At 32.7% G+C, this 15621-nt stretch overlaps 1 protein-coding gene across 14 annotated transcripts in view; it reads right to left on the minus strand.

Moving 5' to 3' along the window:
- The window catches only part of Stxbp5 (syntaxin binding protein 5), a 164221-nt gene that overhangs the window by 67412 nt on the left and 81188 nt on the right, over nt 1-15621 (minus strand). For all 14 annotated transcript variants that reach the window (XM_078018936.1, XM_078018934.1, XM_078018933.1 and 11 more), the window contains exons 11-17: nt 7346-7500; nt 6543-6615; nt 3507-3654; nt 3183-3250; nt 2872-2912; nt 1631-1851; nt 975-1153 (exon numbers count right to left, since the gene is read on the minus strand). In XM_078018936.1, coding sequence (XP_077875062.1) covers nt 975-1153; nt 1631-1851; nt 2872-2912; nt 3183-3250; nt 3507-3654; nt 6543-6615; nt 7346-7500 — 885 coding nt within the window. The remainder of the gene's footprint in view (nt 1-974; nt 1154-1630; nt 1852-2871; nt 2913-3182; nt 3251-3506; nt 3655-6542; nt 6616-7345; nt 7501-15621) is intronic.

Genomic DNA, 15621 nt, shown 5'->3' on the forward strand with positions numbered 1-15621 from the left:
GGAAACTTTAGGAAGTGTGGGTCTAGCTGAACAAAGTTGAGGTGTGCCTCTGAAGGGCATATCTGGACCATAGACTCTTTCCTCTCAATCTCTTTTTTTGCTTCCTGGCCACCATTAGGTGAGCAACTTTTTTCTATCTTATGTTCCTGCCATGATGTTCTGCCTCACCAGAGGTCCAAAGTTATAGGACCAAGCAACTATAGACTGAAATCAAGAGTCAAAATAAATCTTTCCTTCTTTTAAGTTGATTATCTCACATTTTGTCATAGTGATGGACAGCAGACTTAAACAGAGACATAAGAAAATATAAAGTACAAATTTTAGTATTCTAATTTTGCAGATAATGCACACTTATATGGAACTGTTATGTTAAATCGTTGGTTCTGTAGTTAGTAAAACTGCTAAGGAAATACAGAAATATGTCACAAAATACTCAAAATGCAAGTAGAAATTTATATGCTTATAAAAATTACATTTAGCAAAGAATTGGAGAAAAACATCAATATTAAAAGAAGGGGCATTAATGGAATTTATACAAATTTAAGTTTAAATCAATAGTGGTTACATAACAAAAGGGGAAAATGTAGAATTGTGTATTCCAAGTCTCACACTAGCTAAACGTACACTAAACTGTAGCTAAAAGGAGTCTGAGCCTATGTACCAGAGAGAAGGAAGAGTAAATTAGGAGGAGGAGGAGGAGGAGGAGGAGGAGGACAAAGAGGAGGAGGAGAAGGAAAAGGAGGAGAAGGAGGAGGAGGAGAAGGAAAAGGAGGAGAAGGAGGAGGAGAAGAAGGAAAAGGAGGAGAAGGAGGAGGAGGAGAAGGAAAAGGAGGAGGAGAAGCAAAACACAGGAAAAGTCATTCTCTTGCCATTTGACTCTACCACAGGAAAATGTTACTGCAGTTCTAATGCTTACAATTTATCTAAATTAAAAGAACATACAAAACAATTCTACAATTGCTTTTATAACTTACTTTAAACAAGGTACATTATCACGAAGTCCATCAGATGAACTGCTGCTGGTAGATGGATGAGACTGTGGAGGAATGGGCTGAGGATTGGAACCTCCTACAGGGGTTGACAAAGGTGGTGGCTGCTCACCTTCTGGAGATTCCGCATCATTTATCTCATAAAACAACCGAACTTCAAGCATCTGTTGTAAAAGAAAGGCAGTTTACCTACTCTTAATAACTGATATTCATTTTATTATAATTTGCACAACCACACCTAAAATTGAGTGGAAAGAATACTTTTAAAGGCAGAAGTTTAGCAGGATGTCCAAAGATAAAGGAAAAGATTTATGATTCAGTTTTTTTTAAATGTGTATATGTGGGGAGCACACACAAAAACACATGTTATGATTTTAGAATTTATGACAACTCTGTTAATATCAAATTAGAGTACATCATATTAATAATAGCTTTCCTTAAATAAAACATACAATGTACTTAAGGATTTATGTATTCAGTTAAAAGATACACAAAGAAAATGGTATTTTTCACAGAGATGACAATGCAAACACTGAGGTGTTTTCACAGGTTCTTTACAAGCCTGCACAGAGTCTTCTAAATCATTCACAACTTTAAAAATACTGGACACCTGACACTGAAAATAATTAATAAACTATTACCGGAATAACTTCTGTAATCACTTCCTGTTTGCTGAATCTATAAATAATGACATGAGCTGAAACTCCAGCTATGCACAGCATTCTACTTTCTGGGCACCAGGAGATGATCTGAATGGCATATGGATCTTCATCTACAATGTCTGTATTTGATTTGTCATCTTTATTTCTTGACTTTTCAAATACTTTAGATGTTTTTAGTTTATATAATACTTGTAGAGTTACTAGAAAAAAGGTAATACACAGTCATTGTAACACAAAATAATCAAATATAACATTTAATTAATCATATTATGTAAGGAAAATAGCTTGTACTTGCCACCTCATACTTTTCATTTTTCAATCTACATTATAGTAGTCTATCATACATTTAGACACTGTACATATTTGCTCACTGAATGAAAAAAGCCGTACTCATGGTATTCATTAAAAAAAATAAATCCAGCTGGGGTGGTGGCTTAGTGGTAGAGCACCTGCTTAGCAGATGGAGGCAATGGGTTTGATCCTTAGCACCAAATAAAAATAAATAAATTAAAGGTATCGTGTCCACTTACAAATAAATATATCAATCAATCAATTAATCTACCATCATAGGGATTTAGTTAACCTGAGAAAAATGAGTGACAAAGATATTTTGGGAGAAATGTACAAACACAAAGAAAATAACATAGAACATATACTGCTTCCTAAAATGGTTTTTTTATATAGCTATATATTTTCTATAGAGAAGGTACCAGTATTATTAGGCACTCATACATAATGAAATATGAGAAACTCTGCATTAACTGGATTCCCATGAATGTTTGCCATGTATATTTTGCAAACATTAATCATTAAAGGCATTTTTTCCTTTTTTTCTACTTTGCCACCATTAGATATGTTTCACAAAGACAACACAAATTTTTTTATACTATAAATTTAGGATCAGCCATCAAACCTGCTTTAAAATTAGATAATTATATATTCATTTGGAATATATTACTATTTTTCTATTTCTGATTTAGTAAGAGAAGGTTTGAAGATATTTTGAAGAAAAAACCTATCAAGAATTATTCTTGATTTACTAATATGATTAAAATGTTTACTCTTAAAAATTCTAAACTCATATACTTGATAAGTCAGTAAATTTAAGTTATAGCCTAAAAATTTCAAATTAAATGTTGATTTTGCAATTATTATAAAATAGTATGAACAAAAGCAATGATGGTATAACATAGCCAATAATAAACATTCAAAATACTTACTTGCAGAAGCATCCCAGAACTTAACTGACCCATCAGCATGCCTATGAAAAGCAAATGAGTCAAGAATGTGATGAAGAAAAACAAAAAGTTACATTTTTCTTCTTATTTATAAGTTTTTATTTGAATAACATAGGCACCAAAGTGAGTAAAAGGTAAAAAATCAGGGTAAATTTATAGATTCTGGATTAAGAATTTACTTTTTTATTATGTTATAAAGTAAAGCTCTACCTGCCCAATAAATTAAAATTCATGTAGTCTTAATTATATTTAGATATTATTGATTTACCTGGTGAAAACAGATTTTTACTTACCCTGTAATAATTATTTCTGGGTAACTCTGAGCACCCAAGCCCCAATTACCTCCGTTGATGGGCCATTCCTATAAACAAAGATCACTGTGTAAAGTAACTTGCAAGTACACTGCATATCTTCATATATGTGTGTTTGCATACTTACATACTATGCATTATGTTATATATATCTGCCTTATACAATGCATATATGAAAACACTAAACATATTTTGCTTCCAAAAATGATCTTCTACAGAAAGGATATCAATGTTACCAAATACTGCAAGGTGATTAATTTAAAAATACTAAAATGAACATTAAATAATGAAACTCATGTTAAATACCTTTTTACTGTAACCTTGACGTTTCTGTCTAGCTCCAACAGAATAAAGTGCGGGAATAAGGTCCACAGGACAATCAGCAAAATATTCACAACATGTAACAGGAGACTCATGTATACTCAAAGGGTAGGGATTTTCAAATATAGGATATCTTTAACAACAGGAAAAAGAAAAAAATATTAATTTAATAAATTTTAATGTATGATTAATACAACAATGAGAATTTTTAAAAATATACATTTTAGTAGAAATTCAGTTGATTTTTATTCATTCAAATATGTAAAAATTGAGGTTTTGTATAGTTAGAAGATGCTAAAAAAATAACCATAGATAGAAAAGTTACAGTTGCAGCTATTTGTAATTACCATTTGTAATATACTATATTAGGTGCTATATATATGTCTCATTTCCTTCTTGTACAAACTTAGAATATAGACATTTTTCTGAAAAAAAAAAAACCCCGAGACACAGTAATGTGTCAAAGGCATGCCAATTAGTTAGTATCTGAAGCAGAATTAAAATTGCACCTTTAATCATTAATCAATATGGCTTTCATAACAGATATCTCATCCTTACATCAGCAAAGCCAATATAAATTTTCAATTCTTAATCTCTCCCTCAATGTGATCCTTAGTCCAAAATTAAATCCAGAATGTTATCTTCTTTTAGTGACAATCTAAAACATAATTCCATCTTAAATGCTTTCTATATATGAAATTATTTTACCAAAGAAGCAAAAAAAAATGCTTTTAAAAATCATGAAAGTAAAAACATATACAGACATTCCTTAGATTGAGTTACTTAAAAACATACGGAAAAAACAGAAGTTGGATAAAATATCTAAAATGTAAAAAATGATTTGCAAATACTAGGCTACTAGTCAGCCTATCCTTGATAATAAGTTTTTAAAACAGGAATTTTCAGAAAATTCCTTTATAGACTACAAAATGAACCCTCCTCCAACAAGAAGACAAAACACAAACAAAAATGTGCAGTCAAGCAACTTTCATCTCTTTACAACACAGGTCTTTCCTTAGCTCAAGACTCTTCTATACATTTAGTTGGTACTTTTGCTAAATAAGATGTCTCATCACAGGTTACTTGCATAATATTTTCTTTGACTTTACTATATTCCATTAGAGATCACCTGCACAAAGTCTCAATTATTTTAAAAAGTTACCTAAGAAGGGAAAATAAAAGAAAATCATATTGATATGAAACAGCAGTTGTAAGCAGTGGGGATATGAGGTTAAGGGAATAATTCAATAAATTGGGTTCACCGTGTTTACCCTGACACACTTCCTTTTCTTTTTTTTTAATAAAAATAATTTGCCTGCAGCCCTGTCTGGCTTAATTCAATAGGATATGTTACATTCCTCAGTAAAAAACCTGTTTTCTGCAGGAGGAACTCAGGCCCCAAAATACTGATCAAAAGAACACAAGTTGCCCTGAAGTGGGAGACTTTTGTGATTCACAGTCCAAATGCCAGAACTCTGGGAGAAAAGGATAATTCAATTCCCCTTAACCATAATATCCAATTAGAACTGGTCAGCATGGGCCAAAGGGAGCTCCAGTTATCCTGCAGAAACGACATCTTGCTACCAGTCAAAAGACAAGAGGTGAACCTGGGTATGACTTTCTGGAAATTTCCCTAGAACCCCCAATAAATCCAGAGGACAGAAGGGCATGCCATCCTCCTCTTTGAGAGGACCCACTCACTCTACTTTTCCTTTTCCTATCTTTTTCATAAACTCCTGCCTGCTACCCTGAGTGACACATATGAAAGAATTGCCTTGGCTATTCAGCTGAGCCACAGGTCCATATTTTATAACAACATTAAAAGAAGTTATTCTAGGAATGTCATGTGGAAAAAAATGTTTTCAAATGGTCTTATTTCAAAAAAGAAAAAAGTACTTTATGATTGTTACCTTACTATTACAAGTAGCAGGAAATAAGCTGAAGTAAAATTAGAACTTCCTACAAAATCAGATAAATAATACTGTTCATCTATTTCAGGGCTTCCCAATTTCAATACTATTCACATTTTAGACTAGGTAATTCTTTATTGTGGGAAATTATTCTGTATATTGTGGATGTTTTGCAGCATCCCTGTCTTCTACCCACCATATACCAGTAGCACCTCATTTTCTAATAATAGTGCCTCCACAGACATTGCTAAATATTTCCTGGGGAGCAAATTCACCCTCGATAGAGAAACACTGAAACATTCAATGAGTAAACTCAATCAAAACCATGCTTAATGATACTTTCTTTAGAGGCAGTAGTAAATAATACAATATGCTTCCAAAATAAACAAATGACCATCTAAGATGGAAAAAAAAAAGAACACAGCAAATGCCAGAATAAGTCAAAAAGAAACTGTGATGGAGGACTTAAAGATCAGATATGATATATCTAGTAAGGAGAGGATAGAAAAACATTTAAAAAGAAAGGCGGCTGATTTTGAAAGTTCATTGGAACAGGAGGAGCAGTCCGTTACAGGGAATTACATAAGAGAAGATGTGAAGTATGATATATATCTAACACAGAGCTCAGTTTTCCCCAGAAATAAGGCAACTGTGTTGAGGATAGTAAGTGTACAGGCTGGAAAGGATCTGACAATGTTATGTCCCACAATTGCAACAGAGAGATAGGGAGATTAAAAGAGATTATTATATACATATATTATATATATATAATAATCTCTTTTATAAATAAATATATATAAATTTATATATATAAATTGTGATTGAATCAATTTTGGGCAAGTTCATTTTGTGTTACTTCAGGTTGAAGAAGTGAAACATATGAAATGTAAGAAATCCAATAAACTTTGAATTAAAAAATGAAAATTCTATGAGATTAAATATAATAGAGAAATTTGGCAGGGCAATTAGAAAGGTGAGTCTGGACCTTTATACAGACCAACGTTATAGAGAGAAATGTAGAGTTTTTGAAGAAATAAAATAGCTAATTCTACACTAAAAGCAACCTTTTGTTGACCATATACTGATGGAAATGCTCACACAATTGTCTTACCCGTTTTGTGCAAGGTCTATAAGTACTAAATCCTTTTCTAGAAGAACAACAACAGCATATGGTTCTTGAAAATCTGGAATAGGAAAACAATGTATGAACAATAGTTTTAAATATACAAGAGGACAGCAAATTAGATAATAAACATTTACTTATTTTTTGTGTTTTATATTGTTTCTTACTTTTTAATATTCTGATTATATGATATTGCATGTAATTTAAAGCTTATATTTTATATTTTAGATGAGATAAATCTATTTAATAATCCATTCAAAATTCTTTCACTTTTGTGAGTTGAGAGTATACACCAATGGTAGTCCCCTTGTCTAGCATGTGCCAGGCACTGGGCTCAATCCCAGCACCACCAAAACACCTAAGACACGTCAAAATTCTTTCACCCTTTTAAAATGAATAAGACAAGAAGCTCACAGCAACTTCTAGGGATGGACAATAAAACCAAAATTTAAATATGAATACCCACAAGAACAATTCTATTTATCTCCTATTGGTTCTACTTCTCTGCAGAACTCTGACTAATCAAACACACTAATATTCTACAGAATTTTAAAATGCTTCTTAATATGGATAGTGTAACTTTCAAAGGCCCATACTAATGTATAATACTGAGCTGATAAGGTTTGTTAAAACAAACTGCTGAAATAAAATTTGCAAGGTAATGAAGGCAGCATCTCTTTCTCAGAAAAAAATTAAGCAAAATAGGATAAGGAAACTACTTAACAACACAGAAGCCTTTGTTTTCAGTATTAATATTCATGGGTAATGAGTTTTAATGATGCAAAGTTTACCATTTGGATATGGTGTTTCACAGAGTGTCAGGAAGTCAACAATTGGATAGTCCATCTCCAGCACAGCAGTACTTTTCCCATGCATTACTGTTAAGCAAGGTCTTCTTCCTACAGTATCATATGATAAACCTCCTGATAAAATAATAAAAGGCTCCCTGGAAATAAAATAATAGTTAGAATTACAAATAGCATGGTGGGGACTATTTTCTTGCTGCATCATAAATTTTATTTAGTGAAATATCAAAATCTCAAATTCTAAAACTTTTGTCATAAAACTGAATAGTCATGTGGTGTTTTTAATTAGACTAGGTTTAAGGCCCAGGTAAATTCCTGAAAATTAAACTACAATAAAAATTGAATACTGACCACATTTGACTCTTCTAACCTCCTCTGGGTGACTAAATATATATATATATATATATATATATATATATATATATATATATATATGATATTTAAATCCCCTATACAAAACTGTCATAAAATTTCCTCTGGGTTTCAGGCAAATCTTTTGAGTATAACACTTTTATTTCTAGCCCTAACAAAGTCTAATTAACAAGAGAATCTTACTGCCTTGACAACAAATCTACTTTTCAAAGATGTATCAAATCACTAGCTACAAAACACCCTTGAGAACTGAGAAGAGTCACTCAATTTCCTGTAGGTCTTAATTTTCTTCTGGAACCTTGGCAGATATACTTTCAAACCTTAGCCTCCATTACTCATCCTATCAATTGCCAGTTTGCTATGTCTAATTAGCCTTACAAATCTATAATTTTCCTTTTCTGTCTCTCTGCTACTCATTACTAAAACTAAATGACCTTTTTTGGGGGGTGGGGGGTGTTACCAGGGATTGAACCAGGGACACTTAACCACTGAGCCACATTTCTGGGTCTTTTTATTTTTGATATGAGGTCTCTCTAAGTTGCTTAGGTCCTTGTTAAACTGCTAAGGTTGGCTTTGAATTTGCAATCCTCCTGCCTCAGCCTCCTAAATCTTTGGGATTACAGGTGTGCACCACGGCATCCAGCCTATGGATGATTTTCTTAAATCTGTTTATAACTTCTTAAATTGCTCATGCTTACACTAAGGCCAGTAAGTTAATCTTCCTCCTAGCCTATTTTTCATATTATTCTTTTCTTTCCCATTCACTGAATCTTTAAAGTCCTTACATTTAAAAAAAAAAAAACAGTGTATAATAATGGTGGGCCAAGGTTGTAGCTCAGGGTAGAGCGCCTATCTCGCACATGTGAGGCACCGGGTTCAATCCTCACCACCATATGAAAAAAAAAAAAGATATTAAAACTGGAAAAAAAAAGTGTATAATAATGTTAAGGTGCTGGAACTAGAAACCATCTTAATTTAAATCTCATCTCTAGCTACTTTCTATGTAATCTTGGACAGCTTGTTAAGTTCTTTGTATCTAGGGTTCACACCTATAAAATGGAGACAGAGATAAGTAACTTCAGGTGATTCTTAAACTGAACAGTGCTTGGCCCACACTAACCCTTGTAAGAGTTATCTTTATTATTGTCAATATCACAGTCATCCACTGTGAAAATTTTCCTTCATGGTGTGTAGGGGGAAAAAATAAAAAATTTTAAATCATGTTTATTTTTATCTAAAATAAGAATAAACTTCAGTAAAATCAATTCACAGTTATACAGATGTGTATTTTATAAGCAAGTATAAATATTAAGATGAAGAACTGAAATGATTTTTATAGTTAGCAATTTAATCTTTTTAAAAATATAAAACATAATTTTTGTGATATCACAGTTTTTTAAGCAACTCTGTCATTATACACTGTCATCCTACATTCCATCCTAGCTTTTCTTCTTTTTCTTTTCTTTTTTTAATTAGCTACACTGACCATACAATGATCTTGAAAATTCATACATTTGGCTTTATTTCTTCTACAATATTTATCACTAAGAACTAATCTATTTAGCTTAGTGTTTTTCTCATCAAAATGTGTCCTCCACGAGGCAAGGGGTTTCTATGTGTTTTGTTCATTACTGTATCCAAAACAGTGCCTGCTACATACTAGGTACTAATTAAATTATTTTCTCAAACGAATGAACAGAAATGTGTGTTGCACTAATCATTCTTTAGTGTATTACATTTAGATATTTCAACCCTAAATTAATTTTGGTATTCTTATTTTGTCAGCTAAATTGAAGTAACATTACATTTCATTCTCAATAAAACCAAATCTATATATTTAGTGTTTCAACCTCTCAGCATACTGCAATTATAAAGACTATGATTAGGAATGTATACTTAATTTCATTCCCACTTTTTTTTTTTACACACAATGAACAAAAAGAATATAGTTTTTCTATACCTTCAAATAGCAATATACAACAACATAAAAATACCACGAAGAAGGTGAGGAGTTCAACAGGGAACTAATGTTTGTTAAACTTTTACAGATTGGGATGCCTGGGTCAGGTATTTTATGTGAAATATAAAAACACAATTATTCATTTAAAAATTTTATTTCACCAATGAAAAATAAACCAGTATTATTATTACCAGAACTATGAACATAGGGATATCAGCTGAATTATATAAAATGTCCAAAAAGCACTCATGGAGATCAAACTGGGTTAAGTGACCACTTTATATATTCTTAAATAGTGCTATGGCAATTAGTTAGGTTTATCCTCAGAAGGTGAATTATTTTTTTCCTGATGGTTCTGCAAGCTGCCTATACTTTTCTTCTAAATGTAGATGAATAAAAGATATAGACTAAGGATGTCAACTGACGTGTTACCAAGGTAATTTTCTTTTGAATAAATTTGCCAAACCCAGCAATAAATACCCTGTTTTTATTAGTTTTAAACTTTTCCTAAGTGCTGTTTCTTTAAAATTGTATGTCTGATTGAAGAAATAGCCACCTAATATACAAAACCCATACATCATTTTTTTTTCATTATAATGACCCAAACTTGAAGAGTAAACTTGGAGAATATTTGATGTTCTTTTTTAAAATAAAAAGGAAAGCCTTTTTTTAAAAAAAAAATTGTTGTTTTTAGATATACATGACAGTAGGATGTATTTAAAAGGTAAGCCTTTTGAGGTTATAAGAAGGTATAGATGTAATGTAATTTTTATTCTATTACTTTAAATGTAGAATCCTTTTTCATAATATTGGATGTTAACTAAGACTCTTACTTTGGAAGACATCTAGGTTGGAAAGATGTCACTTTGAAAGTTTCATAATTCCAGCTGTTTTTTAAAGAGGCTAGGCATTTCATGGAATATAAATGCTTTTAGCTTCTGGTTAACCTCAGTCTAGCCTTGAGAATCATTTTGGTTCAAGCTGGGTTTCTCTATGAATGTTCCTTGCCTAAAGAAACCATCTGTATCCAAAAAATTATTCATAAGTAATATACCTAATCCAATTCCATAATAGTGTTTATGCGTTCACTCAATATTTCTTGAGTGCCTGTGTTCCTGGGAATAAACAAGTGCTCTCATGTCTAGTCCAGGCAGACGTCAGCATACCGTGATAAGTATTTCAAAGAAAATAAAACAAGGACAGTGATAGGCTGAATGCAAGGGTAGAGCCAGAGAAATTAGAGTAAAACCATGAGATCAGAAGAGGCCCTTTAAGTGATGACTGGTGAGCTAGTGACAAATGAACAGAAGGCAGCCAGAGAGCTTGGGTTGGGAGGGAGAAGAAGGTAGAAAGCAAAAAGAGGGGCTGCTGCAAAGTTCCCAAGTCAGGAATAAGCAGGGTGTACCTGAGGTACTAAGACTAGTGTGACTGCAGCAGTGAGCAAGGCACACATGGGTAATGAATGATGGACTCCAGATCTTATAAATACATTCCATTTACTCTATCAATTAGGATCTCCAGAGTTGATCTCCTCCTTCCCATCTCCACAATGACCTTAGTTCTGGCCTTTATATAGCATTTGGATAAAATGTTCAATTAGCATTTTCCTTGTTATATTCGACTAATCCCTATTCCTCCTTAAAAATCAGTTTAATCAATATTTCCTCACCAAAGCCTAACCTAATCAACCCACACTGAGGAGGGAGTCCACTCCTCCATGTTTCTAAGCACCTTCCTCCAAACTCTTCTCTGTATTTACCCAATGAATTGCCATTGTTTTATCTACTTTCCTTTTGTAGATTTTACCTTTGTAGCTCTGGCTAGGTGACCAAAATAGTAGAATGTTTGTCAAACACACATCTGAAATACCACTAATACTATAGCTGAGCTGGTCATAGACTTAGTGAATTAGAAATACTGCAACCTGGGGCCCAGAATCTCAGGTGATTCCAACATAGTGCTAGATTTGAGAAATACTGACCAAGGTAGTATGAAATGTAACTACAACTCTATTCTGATACGCTCTCTGTATAATCACTATCCCTACATGTATTATTCACTATCTCTACATATATTAAAAGTTAGAGATTAAGCTCTAAGTTATTAATATCATATGTCTTTGTCTACATCACTCATTGTTTACATTACTACTCTTACAAATCTTCAACAATTTCTTTCAAATGGAAAGATACAATTCTCTTTCAGAGAAATATTTATATGTTGAATGAGTGCAATTTTATGAACCTTATCTCTTATAAGCTAACTGGTAACTAATACCTAAACTTTACCACTCTAATTCCAGTGCTTATCACAATACCTAAAGACACATATTTATTAAATGAGCAACCACTTCATTTTTTAAAGTTCTATATCAAATTTTTAAGTGTCTCATTACTTCAAATTTCTAATGAAAATTATCAACATTTAATTTGAATGTTCTAATGGAGATCCATGCCCTTGTATTTAGTATTATATTGTCTATTTTTTCACAAAAACTAAAAATTTAGATTAAGCTAATCATATGCCAATTGTAATAGACTCATGTCAGACATGATGCTATGGTTTAGTTAACTGGCTCCAAAGAGGTTGAAAGGCTTGGTTCCCAGGCTGAGGCATTATAGGGAGATGGTAGAGTTTTTAAGAGGTGGGGCCTATTGGGAAGAAATGAGGCCACAGGAGGCTTGCCTTTAAAGGGAATACTTGAACTTGGTATCTGACTCTCTCTCTCTCTCTCTCTCTCTCTCTCTCTCTCTCTCTCTCTCTCTCTCTCTCTCTCTCTCTGCTTCCAGGCTGCTATTGGGTGAACAGTTTCCTCTGCCATACACTCCCACCATGATGTGCTATTTTACCACAGGCCCAACATGCCAATTGACCAGACTGAAACCTCCAAAAACATGAGCCAATAACTCAGGTATTATGTTACAGTAATGGAAAACTGACTCACACACATGGTCTAAATAAAAACCAAACTTGTGAAGCATACTAAAAAATATTAATACATTGTTTTTACTAGGCTTTTTGAGTTATCAAATCAAAATGCAATAATAAAAAAAAACAGACTTAAAAAAACACTGATTCTAAGAGCCAAGAAGAATAAAATAAAATTTAAAACATCAAGAGATGAATTAAAAGTACTCTCCTAATCATGTAATGTTATACTTTTGAACATGACTTTGCAAACTCTATGGTCAAGAACTACTTCTTAGAATTTTCAGTTCATCACAAATCAGTGCCTTTGTAAAACAAATAAATATAAACACACACACACACACACAAACTGAATGTGCATGTAAATGTTGCAACAATTTTAGACAACATTCAAGTTTCTACACTTTCAATCTTGATTTCTATATGTATTTTATCTCAGACCAGTTAGAAGATAGGAGCTGTTCACAGGCCACACTTCGAGCACCACTGGTCTAGGACACAAAAACTAAGCTTTCTAATAATCTAATATGACCTGACTTAACCATCCCTATGAAGTGGTATGGGTGATGAAAATGTTACTGAGGATCTTACTGCAAGGCCCCATAGTCCCTTCGTGCTCTGTGGAGTTCACTCTGAAACTATATATCTTTTTAATATACCTTTTTAGCTGGGAGTACCTGGGTCGGTAGGCTAATCCCAAGGACAATTCTTTGACAAAAATAGAGTACTGCTTAGTTAAGACAAGTATTCTTCAAGGTCTGTTTTGAGCTGAAAGGGGGTAATAACAGGTTAGCAGAAGAAACCATTATGAAAATGGAGTGTGGCATGGAGAATACAACTGGGAAGAAATGAGGCCACAGGGGGCTTGCCTTTAAAGGGAATACTTGAACTTGGTATCTGTCTCTCTCTCTTGTTTTTCTTTTTCCCCCAATACTGGGGAGTGAATTGGGGCGCTCAACCACTGAGCCACATCCCCAAACCCTCTTTTTAAATTTTATTTAGAGACAGAGTCTCAATAACTTACTTAGGGCCTCACTAAGATTCTGAGGCTGGCTTTGAACTTGCAATCTTCCTGCCTCAGTCTTCTGAGCAGCTGGGATTACAGGTGTGCACCACCAGGCCTAGCTGAACAACTTGTTTTAATGGTCAGTCCATCAGCTTTCTCTTAACTGATAAGCACTTCAAAGACTGTGAAGATTAAATGCTATATTTATTAGAGTGCTCAGTACAAAATACATTTTCAAAAAAGTACCTAATATTGTACTCGTGTGATGATGATATTTCAGTATCTTTCTAGTTCAGCTCTGCACCTCTATCAATTTTAGGAAGTTCATGTAGAATACTGTAGCTATATCTTCAAAGCATGTTTCCAGTTATCAACCCTAATATTCTTTCATTAACACAGATAAAAGAATTTTGGTTTGGGGGAAAAAAAATAAAGGAACCTGATATGTTTAGGCAAGTTCCTATTCATTTAAAGACTAATTTTAAAGTAATATTAAAATAACTTTGGTAGAATGGATTAACATATATAGCATTTGAATAAAATGTTAAAATTTTAATATAACCTTATATTAAATGTTTTGTCAATATAATTTCCATTGTGCTAAATTAAATTGTTAATAGCAATGGGCCCTAATTCATATCCTTTTAGGAATAAAAATATTGGAATCTCAATATATTTAATTTTGCATAGCCTCTTATTGCTCTGCAGTATGCTACAGCAATGCTTAAAAGATCCATGAGATCTCTACAGATTGCCAGGATATTTCCCAGAAGTCTGTGAGGACAAAACATTTTCATTACAAGAGTAAGACATTTCTTGACCTGTAATTATGGCCAAAAGTAATAGAAGGTAGATAAAAAATACTGGCATGTCAATCTGAATCAAAGCAGAGGTACCTAACTAAACTAGGCATTGTATTCTGCACTGCCACAGATTAAAGAGGCTCCCCTTAATAAACACTTTAAAATGCCACTGATTAATGTGACTACACTTTTGTATACGCAGTTAAACATATTTAGAGAATGGCACTTGTGCAATGATTTGACTGAATCCAATGAACTAACTACTATTATTTTTCCTTTAAAAAAAATGATTTGTTAGACAGTCATTATTTAGGCGTGGGTAACCGACATTTTCTCAAAAATGAATAAGTTGAGTCTGTCATTAAAAATAAACCCCCAAACTGACATTTGTTACAGTGATAAAATCTAGGCTTTCAAGTAAAAATAAGAATTGTGGAAAACTTATCCACACATTGAGTGTGTCAGCCTCCCAATACTTAAAAACTTTTAATAACACTGGTTGCATTATTAGCAATTTCAATTAATATTCACATCATATAATATAATGTATCCTTTGGAGATACTAATTCAGTGAGTCATTCATATCTTCTAATTCATAGGAATACAACATTAATTAATATCAGTCCATTACTTTGGGTTCTTTTTGTATCAATAGTTTAATTGTTTTAACAATTAGGCACTGTTTAGGAAACATAAAAGTAAAAGCTCTAATGTAGTCTTTGTCATATAAAATTATTTTCTGATTAAATGGACTATATATATGGTCTTCACAGTGTTACAAATATGATTTCGGAGCTCATTTATAAGAATACAGTTTCCAAAATCATTTAGTGTAGACCCTGTTTTATATGGATTTGATCTCTGCCTCTAGAAAAACACAATCTAAATCATATAAACTTATATTAACATATACCACAGGTAAAAGTAAAGGACAATTAGTGAGTATTTACTAAGTTATTCAGTCTATGTACAGACCAAAAGGGAACACTTTTTTGGAGAAAGATGGAAAATAAGTGAATAAGATGAATAATGAAGGGAAAACTGTTCTTAGATTAGTTTGAACAATAGAGTTTTAACAATATGCCAGAGAATCAATAAAGATCATGAATGCACAGGTCTAAAAGAAAAGATTATAGGAAAGCTCAGAATGAAATTCAGTACTAGGAAAAGTAGGATGAATAAACAGAGGTAA

The sequence above is a fragment of the Ictidomys tridecemlineatus genome, chromosome 8, assembly GCF_052094955.1.
Source record: "Ictidomys tridecemlineatus isolate mIctTri1 chromosome 8, mIctTri1.hap1, whole genome shotgun sequence".
NCBI classification, from domain to species: domain Eukaryota; kingdom Metazoa; phylum Chordata; class Mammalia; order Rodentia; family Sciuridae; genus Ictidomys; species Ictidomys tridecemlineatus.